Source organism: Acinonyx jubatus, chromosome E2, assembly GCF_027475565.1.
Source record: "Acinonyx jubatus isolate Ajub_Pintada_27869175 chromosome E2, VMU_Ajub_asm_v1.0, whole genome shotgun sequence".
Classification (NCBI taxonomy): domain Eukaryota; kingdom Metazoa; phylum Chordata; class Mammalia; order Carnivora; family Felidae; genus Acinonyx; species Acinonyx jubatus.
This window is the reverse complement of record NC_069396.1, coordinates 49,406,425-49,424,999: the sequence shown is the minus strand read 5'-3', so window position 1 is coordinate 49,424,999 and position 18,575 is coordinate 49,406,425. Positions and strand designations below refer to the sequence as shown.

Below are 18,575 nucleotides of genomic sequence, written 5' to 3'. Positions count from 1 at the left end.
TATATTCCCTTATATGGCAAAAGGGCTTTGTGGGTGTGATTGATGACCTTGAGATGGGGAGCTTATCCTGGGGGACCTGAGTGCGCCCAATGTGATCACAGGAAAGAGAGAGGCAGGAAGGTCAGAGGAGGAGGTGGGATGTGGGCACCGGGGGAGGAAAGGCCAGGTGATAGTCCTTACGCCAAGGAACATGGGTGGTGCTTCTAGAAGCTGGAGGAAGAGATTCTCCCCTGGAGCCTCCGGAGGAACCCGCCCTGCGGACACCTTGATGTTAGCCCAGAGAGACTCATTTTGGACTTCTGACCGCCAGAGCTCGTAAGAATAATTTTTTGTGTTTCAAACCACGAGGTTTACGGTAATACAGTTCCCCCTTCTAAAATGTACTATTTGGTGGGGTTTGGTGTATCACATTATTAATTTTTAAAACTTGTAGGAAAATAGATGGGCACCTGGGTGGCTCAGTTGGTTAAGCTTCCGACTCTCGACCTCAGCTCAGGTCTTGAGCTCAGGGTCGTGAGTTCAAGCCCCACGTTGGGTTCTATGCTGGTTGTGAAGCCTGCTTAAAAAGAAAATTGGGGGAAAACAGAGATGACAAAAGTTGGCCACTGTAGGCATTTTTAAGTGTTCATTTACATGCTCAGGGTTGTGCAGGACTGAATACCCGTAAGCGAAAGAATGAAGCTGGGTCCTTTCCTTATTCTCTATGTGCAGATGAACTCAAAGTGGACCCCTGATGTTTTTTAATAACTTTTGATTTGGGGATGTTTATACAGGACCTAGTCAAAAAAAAAAAAAAACAAAATAAAAAAACGAGAGGGGCGCCTGGGTGGCTCAGTGGTTAGGCGTCCGACTTCGGCTCAGGTCATGATCTCGTAGTTCGTGGGTTCGAGTCCCGTGTCGGGCTCTGTGCTGACAGCTGGGAGCCCAGAACCTGCTTCGGATTCTGTGTCTCCCTCTCTCTCTGCCCCTCCCCTGCTCACGCTCTGTCTCTCTCTCTCTCAAAAATAACTAACCGTTAAAAAAATTATTAAAAATCAAGAGACGGAAATAAAACGAGCTCTCCCCAGGGCATCTGAGAATCCTGGGGGCTCATCCCTGTGGCCCTCCTGATTCAGGTTCTTGCTCCCGCACCCCTGCTTCTGTCCCACACGGTGACAGTCCACATGAAACTCAGCCACCCCCTTGCACACGGAGAGTCTAAGATGTAATCAATTAACTTTAATGAGGTGTTTGGGGCTAGGGATGGGTAGGGTTTATGTACTAGCAGCTTGACAGATCTCTCACTTGCCTCCCCCCCCACACACACCCCGACACTGTGGAGCCCTGTTGGCCTTGCTGCGTCCCAAGAACTTCTTGTTTTCTCCTGCGAGGCAGCTCGGGCCTCATGCTCTGGGTTAGTTAGCATCTTGGCCAGAGGTCTTGCTTCCTGCAGGTATTTCCTGAATGGAGGGCCTTGCTGTAAAAGGGATTCTGGTGCCCCCCCCACCCCCCCACGATCAGAGACCTTAGGAAGGAAATGCATCAGATGTATCTGGTCGGCTCTGCCTCTGGGACCTCAGGCTGTATCCTCCCTGGTCTGAAGGCCATCCGTGTGTCTTGCCCAAGCATGGCTTCTGCTCCCCCGGGACCTCTTCCTCCTTGTTTTGGACACTTTGCCTTCCTTGCTGGGTGACTGGCTCCCATTCTCTGGGCGGGGGGAGGGGGGACCCATCAACACCAGCACACTGGCTACAGACGATCTCCCGGGACCTGTGTCTTAGCAGAAGGTGCCTGGAACTCACATCCTCCAAGTTCACGTCCACCATCTTCCCAGTCCTCGGACGGCCCCAAGCAGCTGAGTTCCAGCCTCGGGTTCTCTTATGGATTGAGGGTTGGAGGTATTTCTTGTCACCACAGGGATTCCACCGATCCAGGGATTTAGAAGTTCAAGGCCAGAGGTCAAATTCTTACAAAAATTCTCTGGCAGCTGGAACAGTCTGTGTGGCCCCACGATGTAGGAAAGGGTTAACCTTGCCCAAGGATAGGTTTGGCCCTTTGCCCCTGACTCTGGGAGGTAAACCTCTAAGGTGTTGGAGTGTCTTGGCCGATAGTCCTCTTAGTTTGCCTGGGGCTGTGGGCTGCACCAAACAGTCTATGCTAACTGTGATTTACAGTGGGGCCTTAAGATGGGGTGCCTGGGTGGCACGGTCCATTAAGCGTCCCACTTCTACTCAGGGCATGATCTCACGGTTCTTGAGTTCAAGCCCCGCCTCGGGCTCCGCGCTGACAGCACTGAGCCTGCGTGGGATTCTCTCCCTCTACTTCTCTCTCTGCCCCTCCCCCGCTTACACTCTCAAAATAAACTTTGAAAAATAACATAGTGGGAAGGGAAGCAAAAATGACCTAAAAACAGGGAGGGAGACAAACCGTCAGAGACTCTGTAATACGGAGAACAAACTGAGGGTTGATGGGGTGGGGGGGGTGTTGAGGGGTGGGTGGGGGATGGGCTAACGAGGTGAGGGGCATTAAGGAGGACACCTGTTGGGACAAGTGCCAGGCGTTACGTGCAAGTGGCGAATCACTAAAATCTATCCCTGAAATCATTATCACACTCTATGTTAACTTACTTGGATGTAAATTAAAAAAAAAAATAATAATAATAATAATAATAAATAATTAAGAATAGTAACACAGTGGGGCTTTGAGCTACAGAGGTGCTGGAGAGGACGGTCAGCTCCGTGGGTGGTCAGCCGTCCCTACCACGACGGAGCCCCGGAATAAATACTGCAACCAAAACTCTGGCAGCCCAAGGTCCGGCAAGGATGGAGGGACTCTGTTGTGCCATCACACGTCACGTCTGGGAGAAATCGGGGCTGCCCGTGTGGGACGACTGGGACCTGGTGCCTGGTCGGTCCAGCCCGGTGCCCCCCAGGGGCTCTGCATCCACGCTGCTGACCTGAGTCTCATGCTCTCACTGTGATAACCCGAAGCGTGAGCGTAACCGCGTTCTTGGGTTCCGCGAGTCCTTCCGGCGAATGCCTGAGCCAGAGAGTGGTCGTGGGGAACACCCGAACGTGCACCTCCTGCGGCACGGTGAGGCACAGGGGTCATTCTTGAGGTCGGCCTGGCACAAGGGAGGTGGCCAGTCTCTTTGGAGGGAGCCTTCCTCCACTGGGCAGGGTGGCCCCAGTCTCTCTCTCCAGCAGTCCCCACGCAGTCACCTGGTGTTCCCCGCGGGCGGGTCCTGGGAAGAGCTGGCATGAAGGTCCACCGCCGTGTAGGAGATACACTGGAAAGCGGACAGTCAAACTTTAGCCTCCGGGCCCTTCCAAACAAAACCCTCCCGCTGAAGCCCACCTCGCACCTGGCACAGAGCGGCGGGCCTGTCCCCGCCCCTCCCCCTGAAGGCCAAGTGCTTCCTCGCTTGGTCTTAGCCCAAAGGCCAACAGGCGACCGAGGCAGCCCTTCTGAAGGTGCCGTCATGAGTGGGGAGGGAAGGGGCGCCCGTGGGAATGCAGATCCCCAGCGCAGACCCGCCAGACAGGGACGCTCAGGGGGTGAGGGCCCGGGAGCGTGCACGCGGAGTCTGCCCGGCAGGAAAGGTTGGGAACCACTGCTTGAGGCTTCTGGAGGAAGCCTGGCTCCTGACCTCATGCTGGCTTTTAAGCGCTGCAGGTGCCCGGAGACACCCGTCCCCTCCTTGGGAAAGCCCGCGTGGCTGGGCTGCGGTTCCCACACCCCCACACCCTCCCCGGAACCCCCACACCCTCCCCGGAACCCCCACACCCTCCCCGGTGCCACCACCACACTTACGCCATTGGCAGAGGAGCTGTTTGGGGTCCGACCTGGGGAAAGAGGAGGAGAGGTTGTCAGGAACGGACGACAATGCCGGAAGGCCTGGGACGAGGACACACGTGGGTGGCAGTGCCCCTTGAGTTCTCAGTCCCAGCTCTGCCTTTGACACGCGGCGGCCACTCCCCACGGAGGTTTATACATTTGTAAAACCTGGGGGTTTGTGCCTCCCCCAGTTATGCATTCCGTTGTTAAGTATAAACGAATATTTCTTTATTAAAACTATTTTTTCTCTTTAATGTTTAGTTTTGAGAGCGAGCGAGGCAGAGCGCGAGCAGGGGAGGGGCAGAGAGAGAGGAAGACACAGAATCCGAAGCAGGCTCCAGGCTCTGAGCTGTCGGCACAGAGCCCGACGCGGGGCTCGAACTCACGGACCGTGAGATCGTGACCTGAGCCAAAGTCGGACGCCTAACCGACTGAGCCACCCAGGCGCCCCGTAAATGAATATTTATTGAGCATGGGTTCTGGAACCTGATAGGAGGTTCCACATCCTAGCTCTGTCCTTTAGGAGCTGTGTGACCTTGGGTAATTAACTGAACCTCTCTGTGCTTCAAGTTTCCTCAACCATCAAACGGGTTTATTCAGCAAATAAGAAATGTCTACTTTGGGGATATTTGGGTGGCTCAGTTGGCTGAGTGTCTGACTCTTGATTTTGATTTTCTTTCTTTCTTTCTTTCTTTCTTTCTTTCTTTCTTTCTTTCTTTCTTTCCCCTTCCTTCCTTCCTTCCTTCCTTCCTTCCTTCCTTCCTTCCTTCCTTCCTTCCTTCCTTCCTTTTCTTTCCTTCCTTCCTTTCTTCAGGTCATAATCTCACGGTTTGTGGGTTCAAGGCCCGCATTGGGCTCTGTGTTGGCAGTGAGGAGCCTGCTTGAGATTCTCTCTCTCTTTCTTTCTCTGCCTCTCCCCCACTTGAGTGCGCGCGCTCTCTCTCTCTCTCTGAAACATAAATAAATATTAAAAGAAAAGAAATGTCTATTTTATGCCAGGTGCATTCTAGGCTCTGGAGATACAGCCGTGAACAAAAGAGACAAAAGTTTCTGCTCTCATGGAGCTTATGTTAATCAGAGAAATAGCATGACTGCAATAACGATCATAACTTATATACACCCAGCGTGTGGCTTACCGTGTGCCAAGCGCTGTGCTAAGTGTGTTACCCATATGAGCAGGTACGCTTAGTCCCGTTTCACAGATGAGGAAACCGAGGCAAAGAGAGCAGGTCGTTTGCCCACGCCAACACAATAAAGCAGTAGAGTGAGCGGCAGGTGGTGCTGGGGACACAGCCGTGACCATGAATGACAGTTCTAGCTCTGCCCTCCCGGGCATCGCAGGTCACTGGAGAGATCGACAAGTCCCCACCCAGTGGTGTCCCAAAGTGGGCGAGGGCTGGGGTGGGGGAGCCCAGCACAGGTGCTTGGCTCATTCTGGGAGATTGGTGAGGGCAAGGGCGAGGAGGAGGAGGAGGAGGAGGAGGAGGAGGAGGGGAAGGAGGAGGGGGAGGAGGAGGGGAAGGAGGAGGAGGAGGAGGAGGGGGAGCAGGCCGCCTCCAGCTGGGATGTGAGGAGGCAGTTTTGTTTAGTGGTCGAGCAAACAACCTTCGTAGTTAGGAGACTGCTCTCTACTCCCGACTTTCCAGCTGTGTGGCTGTTGGAAAACTTCAGCTCTCTCAGCAAACATTTCCTCATCTGTAAAATGGGGCTCCCAGCACGAGGCACTCTGCAGGCTCCTCTCCCGAAGCCGAAGGACTTCACCAGAAGGGGCCATGGCGAGGGCGCTCCAGGCAGGGGAACAGCCCGCGTGAAGCCCTGGGAGTTAAGAGCATCAGGCCCTTTGGGGGCGCTGGGGTGGCTCAGTCGGTTGAGCAACTGGCTTCCGCTCAGGTCACCATCTCACGGTTTGTGAGTTCGAGCCCCACGTCGGGCTCGCTGCTGTCCGCATGGAGCCCACCTTGGATCCTCTGTACCCTTCTCTGCCCCTCCCTCGTTCCCTCTCTCTCTCAAAAAGAAATAAACATTAAAAAAAACAAACAAAACAGCATAGGGCCCTTTAGAGAGCATCAGGCATCCTTCAGGGCTGCCCTGTTCCCTAGACATTTGTACGCGGAATCAGTGGTCCAAGGAGCCAGATTCCCTGAACCTGGTGTCCTCATGTGTAAAATGGGGGAACCCCAAGGCACTGAGGATTCAGCCGGGAGGTGGCCATGGGCGGGGCTTAGCACGAGTCATAGTAGGCGCCCAAGCCCGGCAGCTGTGGTGACATTCGTTCGTGGCTGACGGGCAGGGGACGTGCCAAAGAGGAAGGACTCACGGGAGCGTCTGAACCAGCAGAAATAAATCAGCAACAGGGCCACTAAGAACACGGTCACCACGATCGCCACGATCACCACGATGATGGTGATGGGCAGGACTGGTTGTGGCTCTTCCTCGTGAGGTTCTGCTGGAAGAGAAGCAGGAGCCAGGGTTGGGTTCCCAGATTTCAGGGGTCTTCACCTGCCCCCCCCCACCCCCCACGTTACTCGGTACCCTTTAGGAAGCTACCACTGCCCCTCCCTTGGTCTATACCGGTCAGCAGGACTTGACCCCACCCTGTGGTTCTTAGGCCGAGACTTTGACCCGGGCCAGGCCGATCAGAGCATTCCGTTCTCCATGGCTGTTGTGACTGATTCTCCGGGCAGGGGAGGGGGCTGGGACCCTGGCTGTGCCAATGAGTGGCAGCCCTGGGACTTGGGCTGGAGCCTTCGAAAGTGGCGTATTCTCTCCCCTGGGGCTACTGAACTAGGGGAGACGCGAGGCTATAGCTGCTGGGGGACATCTCGCCTCTCTGAGCGCACACACAGCCAGCAGAGACGAGAGAGACGTAAAGGAAAGTTCTGGGGTTACACACCTAAAGGTGCATTTTTCAATCAAGTCCCATTTTTCTTGCTTCGACTATTCGGGCTTGGGCTTCTATGAACTGCAATTGACAGAGCCCTGCCTAATTTGCTTGGGAAGGCCCTTCCCAGTCCCTGGGGACAAGCCTCACGCAACCGCCCCGGCCTGGGTCTGCAGAGTGGTGTAGCCAGGAGGCTCGACGATGATTGTTGCAATGGTACAGATGGTGAGTTACCAGAGTAAAGAGGACTCCACTGGTCCTTTCGGGAGGGGGATGAGGGGTAGAATGGGAATCAGAGAGTGGTCTTGTGGCTGAAAACTCCCTAGCCAGGGGACCGATCCACACTTTTCCCTCAGAAGGGATCCTGCTGTCACTTCCTCCTTCTGTCCCTCTGTTCTCTCCACCCAGGGCGGGAGGGGGGGGGCTCCTCACCTCTGATCAGGACGGTCATTTCTGCCTGGCCAGTCCCTAGGGCGTTGGTGACGTGGCAGATGAAAGTCGTGTTGATTGACTCGTCCACGGTACGGATCAGGAGGTGCGAGCCCTGGGCCTCAGCGGAGGGTGGCAGGGGGCCCCTGGTCCTGGGGAGAGGTGAGGACGGGAGGTGTGAGCCCTGACTGTACGAAGCTCATGCCCCCGTTTCTGAGCGAAGCCGACAGAAGCCCCGAAAGTTCCCCGACTCTTCCTCTCGTGCCCACACCCAGCCTATCAGCAGGTGCCGACCGCCCGCCCCACCTTCAAAACCTCTCCAGACTCTGACCACTCCGCCGCCCTCCCTGGCCACCCCCGCCCCCCGCCTGGGCTGACCCCCTGCTCTGGGCTGCTGTGGCCGCCTCCTCACAGGGCTCCCCGCCTCCGCTGCAGTGGCCCAAGGCATCTCGTTAGAACCACCCTCCACTGTTCACAGCCCTCCTGTGGCTGCTGCGTCACTCGGCGTAAACCCCAAGTGCTTACCCGGCCACAGACCCCATGAGCTGGCTGCAGTACCACTGACCCCACTGTCTGTTCCTCTCCCCTTGGCTCTGCATCCACAGTGGCCTCCTTATCTTCAAACGCTCCAGTTATGCCGCCACCTCGGGGGCTTTGCATATGCTGTTCCCTCTGCCAGGAATGCTGTTCCCTCTGCCGGGAGTGCTCATCCCCTGGATGCCAGCACGGCTCATCGTCCCCTTCCTTCAGGCCTCTGCTCCGATGTCACCTCAGTGACACCTTCGCTGGCCACCCTGTTTCAACTGTAGCACCTCCCTCCCCTGCTTTCCCTCTTTCACAGCACTTATCCTCATCGGACACACCGCGCTTTACAGTGTTATTCTGTTTATCCTTTCCCCCCCCACTAGAATGCAAGTGCCAGGAGGGGAGGGGATTTGGCCTGTCTCACTTGCCGAGGTATGTTGGCCAATGGGATCTGGCACACCGTAAACAGTCAAAAAGCTTTGGTTTAATGGATGGAGAAGACGCCAGCATGGAGCTTTGGGCATTCTGCAGAGCCGGGACGGAAACCCGCCATGGGGCTCGTGAGCCTGAATCACGGCTTGTGGTTTGAGGCAGGACAGTAAGGGCGTCTGCCAACACCGTTGGAAAAGCTTTGACCGAGACTCCTTTGACTGGCGGTAGGGACTCGACTGTGGCACAGACACGGACAGGCGGGGACGGTCCCACCGCAGCATCTGCGTGGTGCAAACGGGAAATGAGCCCACGTTCAGGTCTGCTTAAATCAGACCTGATGCCATGCATCAGTGATGGCGTGCATCTAGGACGGAACCCCAGCAGCGCTGCAAAGGGGACCGTGGATGCTTTGAAATGCAGGAAAGGTAAAAGGTTGGTGGGTGGAGGGAGGGGTGGACCGATGGACAGAAACGTGATAGAGCAGGTCCAGCAGAATGTCAGCGGGAGAATCCACGTGGTGGGTTTTTGAGCGTTCGCTGGAAAATTCTTAACATCTTTTGTGTACGTCTAAAACTTCCCCTAAGGAAACGCTGGGGGGAATGGGGATGTGGATCTAGGGGCTGGGACCCAGAAAGGCGTTCATGCAGTAAGGGGAAAGTTTCAAAACTGTACCTATAGCCCAGTTTTTGTTTAGAAGTGTAGAAGGATGGGTTGGCAGTGTTAGAAGCGGGAAGGATGTATAACAAAGGGTAACGGTCGATATTTCTGGAGGTGGCTGTGTCCACTTGACTACGGGTGCTATTCTCTTCTTGCTCATAACTGGATCGTCTCAAGTTTCCATAATGGTCGTAAGTCATCTTGTAACAAGCACGAAAGCCCAATACAAATTATGAAAGGCAATCGGTCCCTCTGCCTTTTTCTTTCCTCACTCTTAACCCTGACCTTGGCATGAACTTGAAGAAATCTGATTGCTCTGTAATGGGGACAGCACCTGCTCCGTCAGAACTGACTTGAGCAGATTACATGAGGTGACCCATGACAGGGTGGGGGTGGGGAGGTGGCACAGCCCAGAGGTTAAGAGGGTCGGTTTGGAGGTACTTCTGTCCCCTTGTGGCTGTGGGTCCCCCCGCAAAGGACTGCGCCTATTGGGGCCCAACTTAACTTTTTTCTTTAAGTTTTAAAAAAATGTTTATTATTTTTGAGAGAGAGACAGAGTGCGAGCAGGGGAGGGGCAGAGAGAGAGGCGGACACAGAGTCCGAAGCAGGCTCCAGGCTCTGAGCTGTCAGCACCGACCCCGACGTGGGGCTCGAACTCACGACCCGTGAGATCGTGACCTGAGTGGAAGTCGGAGGCTTCACCGACTGAGGCGCCCCGGGCCCTGCTTATCTTTAACCCTGGTAATAGTGCTTCCTAGGCCCAGAATGTGGGTGTCACACGGGGTCCATGACCACCGGTGCACAGCAGACAACAGAAAAGAGCAGGTGTAACGGTGAACCTGAACTAAACCCCCTCATACGCTGTGCACACCAGACAGAAAATTTTACTGGGGCCTAAAGTCAACATTTCTCTTTTTACTTTCTTGCGCTTCCCCCCTCCCTCAGACTCAGGAGTTCTGCCCCCAGCCCCTCCTCCCTCAGACCCAGGGGTTCAGGCCCCCATTCCCTCCCCTTTCAGACCCAGGGACCCAGTCACCCCAGCCCACCCCCCCCCCAGACCCTGGAGTCCAGGCCCCAGCCCCTCCACCCTCAGACCCAGCCTCCAGCCCTGCACCCCCTCCTCCCTCAGACCCAGGAGTCCTGCCCCCAGCCCCTCCTCCCTCAGACCCAGGAGTCCTGCCCCCAGCCCCTCCTCTCTCAGACCCAGGAGTCCTGCCCCCAGCCCCTCCTCTTTCAGACCCAGGAATCCAGCCCCCATCCCCCTCCTCCCTCAGGCCCAAGAGTCCTGCCCCCAGCCCATCCTCCCTCAGACCCACGGGCCCAGCCCCCAGCCCCCTCCTCCCTCAGACCCATGGGTCCAGCCCCATCCAGGACTCACGTGCTCCAGTCGTAGCCTGTGGGCTCTGGTTTGCTGCGGACATCACAGTTCAGGGTGGCCTCGCTGCGGCCGAGGTACCAGTTGTCATCATAGCCGGAAATGGAGACCTCAGGGGGGTCTGAGGGAAACAGACGCACGGGCTCAGAGACGGGGACTCTTCAGAGCAGCCTAGGGACATGTGGGATCCTGTCATAACGAGGAAAGGCCTCAGTGGGTTTCAGGCACAGCTCAAGATAGAGAGGCCTGTCAGGAGTCTGGGGCAATGGATTCCCTCAGGGAATAAAAGGCCGGAAGTCCTCGGCAGCATGGGAGCCAACGGGGGTGCTGAGAAGGCTTTTCGGGACCTGCTGCTCTCTACTCGTTTTCCTGGACAAGCCGGGTCCTTGTGTGCCTCGGGTGTCCTGTGAGAAAAGGCCTCCTAGACACTCATAACACACAGGAGCATATTCAAGGCTCTGACAAGTCCTGCTGGAAAGCATCCTGGATGACCCTGCTTCAGCTGCTGTTTTTCCATCCTAAATGTGATGGACCAGGAAGACGTTTCAAAGTCCCCAGGGGGAAGGCCAGCGAGACAGTGTTTTTTTGTGTGGGGCTGAGCCCGTGTCGATCCCCTCCTCCCTTGGACCCAGTGGCCATGTTGAGGGTGCCCCGTGTAGACAGTGCCCGAGGGAATCAGTGTGGCAACTTCTTGGAGGGAGTATTCAGTATAGACAGTGAAGGGAGGACACAGCCCCTTAGATGAGCCAGTGTAGACACCATCGGGGGCCAGTGTGAGAGAGTACCCAGGAGAACCAGCATAGAAAATGTAAGGTCGGGGCGCCTGGGTGGCTCAGTCGGTTAGGCATCCGACTTCGGCTCAGGTCATGATCTCACGGTCTGTGAGTTCGAGCCCCGCGTCGGGCTCTGGGCTGATGGCTCGGAGCCTGGAGCCTGCTTCCAATTCTGTGTCTCCCTCTCTCTCTGCCCCTCCCCCGTTCATGCTCTGTCTCTCTCTGTCTCAAAAATAAATAAAAACGTTAAAAAAAAAAATTAAAAAAAAAAAAAAAGAAAATGTAAGGTCAAAATGTCAATGCAGACAGACGTCACAGGAGCCAGGCTAGACAACCCGGGAAACAGTGACAGCTTCCCAGAGCTGGTGGCCAAGTGACGGGTGTAGACAATGGGGACAGTCGGGTCTGCAGCCCGCATGTCCGGCAGAGATGATGGCGAAACAGTGTAGAAAGCGGACAAGGGGGTTGGCGTAGACAACGCGGGAAACCCTGTAGCAATAGGCAAGGTCAGTGTAGACAGTCGGCTCGGGAAGCGGGTGGAGGCGGCGTGTGTAGACTGTGCTCAAGGGAGCCGGGAGAGACAGAGGCCTTTGCTCACATTTGGGTACACTCACAAGGCACGGCGAGAGTCACAGACAGCAGGACGGCCTCCTTGAAGCTCTCATGCTCCACTTTGCAGGTGACGTTCTGGCCATCTGCCTGGCTGGAGGGTGTTAAGGTTAAGAGGCTGATGACATCGAACGTGCCAGGCAGGTGTCCTGGCACCAGGCTGTCATTGGCCTTCCCGTCCGGGTATGACCAGGAGATCCGGGAGGGCGGGCGGCCCCCACGGGAGACGCAGCGGGCCACGGGCACAGGCTCCAGGCTGAGCGGGCCCGGCGGGACCTCCTCCGTCTCAGCCGCGTTCTCCGGCTGGGCTGTGGAGGGAAGCAAAAGGGACCAGTCAGTCCTCGCCCGCGGTCGTTCAACAGACATCTCAGCAGCAGAGGGGGGGAAGCTAGCTGAGGGCCAGGTTCAAATCCCAACTCTGTCCCCGAGCCACTGGGTGGCTTTGGGCACGTCTGTGCTTCAGTTTCCTTGCTTGTCAACGGGAGATAATGATAGGCTCACAGGCTATGAGATTATGCAGGGAAGGCTCCTAAAATGGTAGTGGGCACATAATAACTGCTTAATAAACAATATTATAATTGGGACGTGAATACCTTGCCTGGCAATATGACGGGCAGTGTTGGGGACCCAGGCATGACTGGGACAGCCCCAGCCCTGCCTTCATGGGCTATACAGTCCAGGGGGAAGACAGAATTCCCCACGTAGTGGCAACCCAGAGTGGGCCAGGCTGGGATGGGGGAGCCCAGAAGGAGTGCCCCAGTCTGGGGTAGCAGTGACGGAGGGTTTCATGGAGGAGAGGAGGGCTGGTAGCGTCCTGGAGGTCGAGAAGGGAAGTGATGGGCTCAAGGTGATACAGTTGTAATGGACAGAGCTAGACTTTCACACAGTTCTGACTCCAAACCCACCTTGACCATCTCTCTCTCTCTCCTTTATTTATTTATAATTTTTTAAACATTTATGTATTTATTTATTTATTTTTATTAAAAAAATTTTTTTTTAACGTTTATTTATTTTTTTTGAGACAGAGAGAGACAGAGCATGAACGGGGGAGGGTCAGAGAGAGAGAGGGAGACACAGAATCCGAAGCAGGCTCCAGGCTCTGAGCTGTCAGCACAGAGCCCATCGTGGGGCTCGAACCCACGAACCGTGAGATCATGACCTGAGCTGAAGCCGGGCGCTTAACCGACTGAGCCACCCAGACGCCCCTTGACCATCTCTTTATCGTCATTCTGGTGATTCCCAAACCTGGGGTTTCACTTGGTTCCTTCCTCATTATTGCCTGTTGCCGTAGTGTTATTATGGACTGGAGATTTCTCTTGAATTTGACTCACTGGTTGGGTTTGTTTTTTTTTTTTTGTAAAATACTGAGAATTTTATGTAAAATACATAAAATTTCCAAAACAACCGTTACCCGGTCTGCTAGGTATCTGCAACGAGTAAATTATTAACGGAAATATTACTTTAAATTAAAACTGGTTTCTATCTCTGCCGGCAGGGAGTTCCGGAGGGACCCATTGCAGGCACAAAAGGCCGGGCTTCTGGTTGTTTCTGATTCACATAAAGAATCACACACAGTACATGCTGCAGAATGGGGTCCACAGCCTGAAGGATACTGAAGTTAGGAGGTGGATTAATTTTTTCTTGATCTGCTGCTCGGTATTGTGAGCCCTACCAACATGGTCCCTGCGATCATCTCCTATCAGGACGGCCTCCTCGGGTTCACGGCCAGCACCTCCCGGAGGCTTCCAAAAAGGACATTTTCTCAGGTTTTCCCACGACAGTGGCTTTGGTGTCTGCGGTCCATTCTAAAGCAGTCACGGCCGGTCTGGGGCGCAGGGACAGACCATCCTTCCTCTTGGAATACTTGGCTTTGGGATTGCTATCAGGGGCGTACCCCATCCAGGAGGAACCGGAAGGCTCAATTCAGAATTTGATAATGAAAATATTCTGATGCCAAGCCTATGACCACAGCATTAAGATCACTTTTTTGGTGGGCGCCTGGGTGGCTCGGTCAGTTAAGCATCTGACTTCCATTCGCTGTTGGTGAGTTCGAGCCCCGCATCAGGCTCGACAGCTCAGAGCCTGGGACCTGCTTCGGATTCTGTGTCTTCCTCTCTCTCTGTCCCTCCCCTGCTCACGCTCTGTGTCTCTCTCTCTCAAAACTAAACAGGGGCGTCTGGTTGGCTCAGTCGGTTAGGTGTCCAAATCTTGGTTTCTGCTCTGCGCATGGTCTCACGGTTGGTGGGTTTGAGCCCCGCATCCGGCTCTGTGCTGACAGCATGGAGCCTTCTTGAGATCCTCACTCTCCCTCTCTCTCTCTGCCTCTCCCCCACTCGTGTGCTCTCTCTCTTTCAAAATAAATAAACTTAAAAAAAATCACTCATTTGTATTCCTTTGAGATCAGGTAGCCCCCCATCATCCCCTCCCGGCTCCTCGGCTCACCCAGCACGCGGAGCCAGGTGCGCGCGCTCTTGCTGCCGTCGGGGAACATGGCGAACCGGCAGGTGTAATTGGCCTCGTCCTCGGCGCGCAACCCTCGCAGGGCCAGCGACGCGTCCCGCAGCTCCTCGCCCGGCCTGGCGGCCACAAACTCCAGCCGCCCGGGCTCGGGGAAGCTGGAGCCCTGTGTGGGGTGGAAGACCGCCACGTTGAGGTCGTCCCCCGCCGCCGTCCGCCGCGTCCACGTGGCCTGCGTCACCTGCACTTTGTGCTCTAGGGGCGGCAGTTTGCACAACAGCTCCACCGTGTCGCCCAGGAAACCGCGCACCTGCGCGGGCGCCTGCACATCGACCGTCCCGGTCCCTGTGGGGAAAGGCGGGGCGGGAGAGGGGGGTTGGGGGGAGGCGGGGGGGGTCAGACCCGGCGCCTGTGGTCTGGACGCTCCATGCGAGGGGCATCCGGGAGGCCGCTCGCTCTGGGTCTCCATCCCGTCCGGGCCACTTCCCTGGGCTGTTATTACCGTATTTCCCCGATCTCAGCATCATCGATGTGTTTAATTGTAGTTAAAAACTGAAATCTGCCATTGAAACCATTTCAAAGGGCACGAGGCCGTGCATTAACTATCACCGATAACTAGTTCCAGAAGGTTTCTGTCAGCTCTGTGTCATCAGTCCCGCGGTGACACTGTCACTTACAGCATGACTCACTGAGGGGTGGGAAAAGGGGCAGAAACTCTTGAGTCTTAGAATCCATGAAATACGGTATTATTATTACTTTTATTGGGCATGGACCCCCCCCCCCCCCATAGGGAGAAGGTTTGTAGGGGATCCTGGCACAAGAAGGCTGGCGATTATAATCCAAGGATTTTGGATCCCTTCCAGTCTGTGCTGTGAGGCTTCAGGCAGGTTACTTAAACCCTCTGATTCTTTTTCCTAATTTGTAACGTGGGGCTAATAACAGTTAACACTCACTGGTTGCTTACACACACCAGGGGCTGTTTCGAGTGCTTCATGTATCTCTCAGCATTGAGTCCCTAAACAGCTCCTTGAGGCCAGCACGGCTGTCAGCCCCACTTTATAGATGGGGAAACCAAGGCAGAGTCGTTTGCTCCAGGTCACGGAGAGGGTAAATGGTTGAAGTGGGCTTTGAACCCTGGGGTCTGACCCACAAGGCTCTGTATTAAAGTCTTCCAGCCTAGGGGCGCCTGGGAGGCTCAGTCGGTTGGGGTTGACGGTTGAGCGTGAGACTTTGGCTCAGGTCATGATCTCGTGCGTTCATGGCTTCAAGCCCTGCATCCAGCTTGCTGCTGTCAGTGGGGGGTCCCTGCTTCAGATCCTCTGTCCCTCTGTCTCTCTGTGTTCCACCCCCCCTGAGCTCTCTTACTCTGCTCTCTCAAAAATAAATACTTAAAAAAAAAAAAAAAACTAAAAATCTTTCGGCCTAGGGCCCCATCACACAGTAGGCCCTCAATATAGGTACTGACTCTTATTTTGTTTTATTATTTTTTAATATGAAATTCATTGTCAAATTGGTTTCTTACTGATTTTAATAAATAAAATCCTATGCATTCTTTTTTTTTTTCCTATGCACTCTTATTATTAATACAGATAATGGAGAAGGTGGGAAAGAGTTAAGTTCTTTGAACCCCAGCACTGCTACTCATTAGCTGTGGGTCTACGTGTGGGTGGTTTCACTGCTCTGAGCCTCAGTTTTCTCATCTGTGAAACGGGCGTGATTATAGCAGCGTAGGGTTGCCGGGCAGATGAGGTGATGAAATCTATGTAAAGGGATTAGCACCTGCCAATGACTCTATCAAGGTGAATAGTACTGTGTTGTGAGGAAGAGGAAGCTGGGAGGTAGCACGCAGAGGCGCGGGGAGCTGGGAGCGTGGAGGAGGGCACAGCTGGAACACAGGGCGCTAATGGGGGGTCCAATGAGCAAGTGAGTCTCCCGCTCTGGTGCTTTCCTCCACCAGAGGGTAGGTCTCCTCCACACTGAGTAGAGTGTACTAACCACACGCAGGTGCCTACTCTGTGCCAGGACCTGCCTACTCTGTGCCAGGCATATGAGCCGCTTCCTTACAGGTGGCCTCCTGCAACCCTGTCCTAATGCCCCATGAGATGTGCATGATTAGTATTTTCATCCCCTCTGGACAGAGAGGGCAAGTGCGTTCCTGAGGGTCAAGCCACTTGCCTAGCCCCGGGGTTGGTCTACCCTGCGTCTAGGCTCCCAGGCACCAGTCTCTCCTGCTGCCCGGGTGGAGGGGGGGGGGCCTGTCCAATTTTGGTTCACTCATTGGGTCTGTTACTTGTTGTTTTTTTTTTTTTTAATTTTTTAAATGTTTATTTGAGTGTGTGAGAGAGAGATGGAGAGTACGAGTGGGGGAGGGTCAGAGAGAGAGGGAGACACAGAATCGGAAGCAGGCTCCAGGCTCCGAGCTGTCAGCACAGAGCCTGAGGTGGGGCTCGAACTCATGGGCCGTGAGATCATGACCTGAGCCGAAGTTGGATGCTTAACTGACTGAGCCACTCAGGCGCCCATGGGTCTGCTGCTTCTTGCTGGTGCCTGGGGCAAGTTACTTCCTCTCTCTGTGCCTCAGTCTCCTCATCTGTAACTGGAGGTCACAGTAGGACCCATACTGGGGATCTCCTTAAGCGGTTTAGGTTGGTAGCCCTACATGAACTCCTCAAGCCTCGGGAGAAGTTCCCTGGGTTCTGGGAATCACCTTCTGGGAAATGCCGAGATGAGGGACTGTGGCTTCCCCAGTATCGTGATTCAACAATTCCCACACTTCCCAAGTCTGTATTCGGTATTAATATTGTTCACACGAATTATGCTTATTGTTCTTACCAAGTGCAACACTGGTCAGCAACCTCCCAAGACACAGTCTTACGAGATAGGTAAGAATCCCTCCCCACCCTCAACGCGTTTTATGGAAACAGAGAGCTTAGGAAACGCTCCTGAGCTCAGGGCCGTCTGACTTCAAGGCTGTATCCCCAGGGCTTGGAACACTGCCTGACACACAGTAAGCGCTCCATAAACGCGTGTGGGGAATGAATGCATGCATGCTTTCATTCTGGACACGAGCCTGGGAGGGCCGGCCGCAGGGTAGACCAGCCCCGGGGCCAGGCCCCGGCTGCCACTTGCTGGCTAGCCTAGGCAAGTGACTTGACCCTCAGGAATGCACTTGCCCTCTCTGTCCAGCGGGGATGAAAATACTAATGCCCTTAGAGCCATACAATAGGGGTCAGAAGCGATTCGGGGGAGTTATGTGCCACCGCCTTCCTGTTCCCCATCAAGATTCTCTGTCCCTGATCGATCGGCGGGCCGCAGGAGTCAGGGAAGCACATCCGGCCACGGTGAATGGCTGGACATGGAGGAGTCATCCTCCGCTGAGATTCTCCCATTGACTGATGGCCCTACGGTGGTGTATCGGTCTATCGAAGTCTGGCCTGAGCCCTTCCCGGGACCCAAGTTCCTCCAGACCCGGGCGGCGGGGGAACCCGGGAGGCCCAGCACCCCGCTGGTGCAGAGGGGGACGGGGGAGGGTGGGGGAATAAGCAGTGGCCGCCAGGTCGAACGCGGTTACTCACCTGCTCTCGTGGGCGCCCAGAGCAGGCACAGCAGTGACAGCAGCAGCGGCGGCCACACCATCCTGGGTTCCTCCGGGTCGCCGCTGGGGCCGAGCCTCCTCCCGGGTTTGCTGAGCCACCGCCCGGGCTTGGAACTGCTACCCAGGAATCCCCAGGACTGCACCGGCGCTCGCGCGGAGCCTGGGTGTGGAGTGGAAGTTCCGCACGGGTGGGGTGTGCAGCCCGGGCTGGGAGGGGCGGGGCTGCCCTGCGCGTCGGTGCTCCTCTGCGCCTGCGCGCGGGGACTGCCGGCGGACTGGGTACGGGTGAGAGGAGTGGCATCTCCCCGGGCTGCGGGCAGAGATTCAGCGGTTGCTTTGTTCTCTTTCATGCCACTGTAATTAACACACGGCGTGGTGTTAATTTCGGGAGTCCAGTATAGTGATTCAATAATTCTCTACACTTCTCCGCGCTCATCATAACAAGCTTACTTTTTAATCCCCTTTACCTAAACCCTCCACCTCCACCCCCCGAACCCTCCCCCCCACCTCCCTACCTCCCCTCTGGCAGCTGCCAGTTCCTTCTCTGTAAGAGTCTTTTTTGGGTACGTCTCTCCTCCCTGTGTCCTGATTCTTAAATTCCACCTAAGTGAAGCTGATGTTTGTCTTTCTCTGACTGACTTATTTCATTAAAAAAAATTTTTTTTAATGTTTATTTATTTTTAAAATTTTTAATGTTTATTTATTTTTGAGAGAAAGGGAGAGACGGAGCACCAGTGTGGGAGGGACAGAGAGAGAGAAAGAGAGGGAGACACAGAATATGAAACAGGCTCCAGGCTCTGAGCTGTCAGCACAGAGCCTGATGCAGGGCTCAAACCCACAAACCACAAGATCACAACCTGAGCTGGGGTTGGACGTTTAACTGAGCCACCCAGGCGCCCCTGATTTATTTCATTTTTTAAAGGTTGAGGTTGCTGTGTGCCAGAGCTGAGATTCCAACCTGAAATTGGCACAGATGCCAAATTCTTAACCCCCCCCCCACCCCCCCGGGTCCCCATCCCTTCCCAA

At 55.0% G+C, this 18,575-nt stretch overlaps 1 protein-coding gene across 2 annotated transcripts; it reads right to left on the bottom strand.

Annotated features, from left to right (window-relative positions):
• Nucleotides 1–1,203: 1,203 nt before the first annotated feature.
• Nucleotides 1,204–17,760, bottom strand: PVR (PVR cell adhesion molecule). 2 transcript variants are annotated; one of them, XM_053210309.1, is made up of 8 exons: nucleotides 17,530–17,760; nucleotides 13,940–14,299; nucleotides 11,503–11,805; nucleotides 10,119–10,236; nucleotides 7,130–7,278; nucleotides 6,134–6,262; nucleotides 3,793–3,824; nucleotides 1,204–3,268 (listed from the first exon to the last, which is right to left on the bottom strand). In XM_053210309.1, exons 1-8 carry the CDS (start codon nucleotides 17,588–17,590, stop codon nucleotides 3,197–3,199), a joined length of 1,224 nt encoding a protein of 407 aa, XP_053066284.1. In that variant the 5' UTR covers nucleotides 17,591–17,760; the 3' UTR covers nucleotides 1,204–3,196. The 2 variants fall into 2 exon arrangements, with proteins under 2 accessions (XP_053066284.1, XP_053066285.1); XM_053210310.1 differs by having other exon boundaries at nucleotides 6,134–6,259; nucleotides 17,530–17,759.
• Between the last annotated feature and the right edge of the window lie 815 nt (nucleotides 17,761–18,575).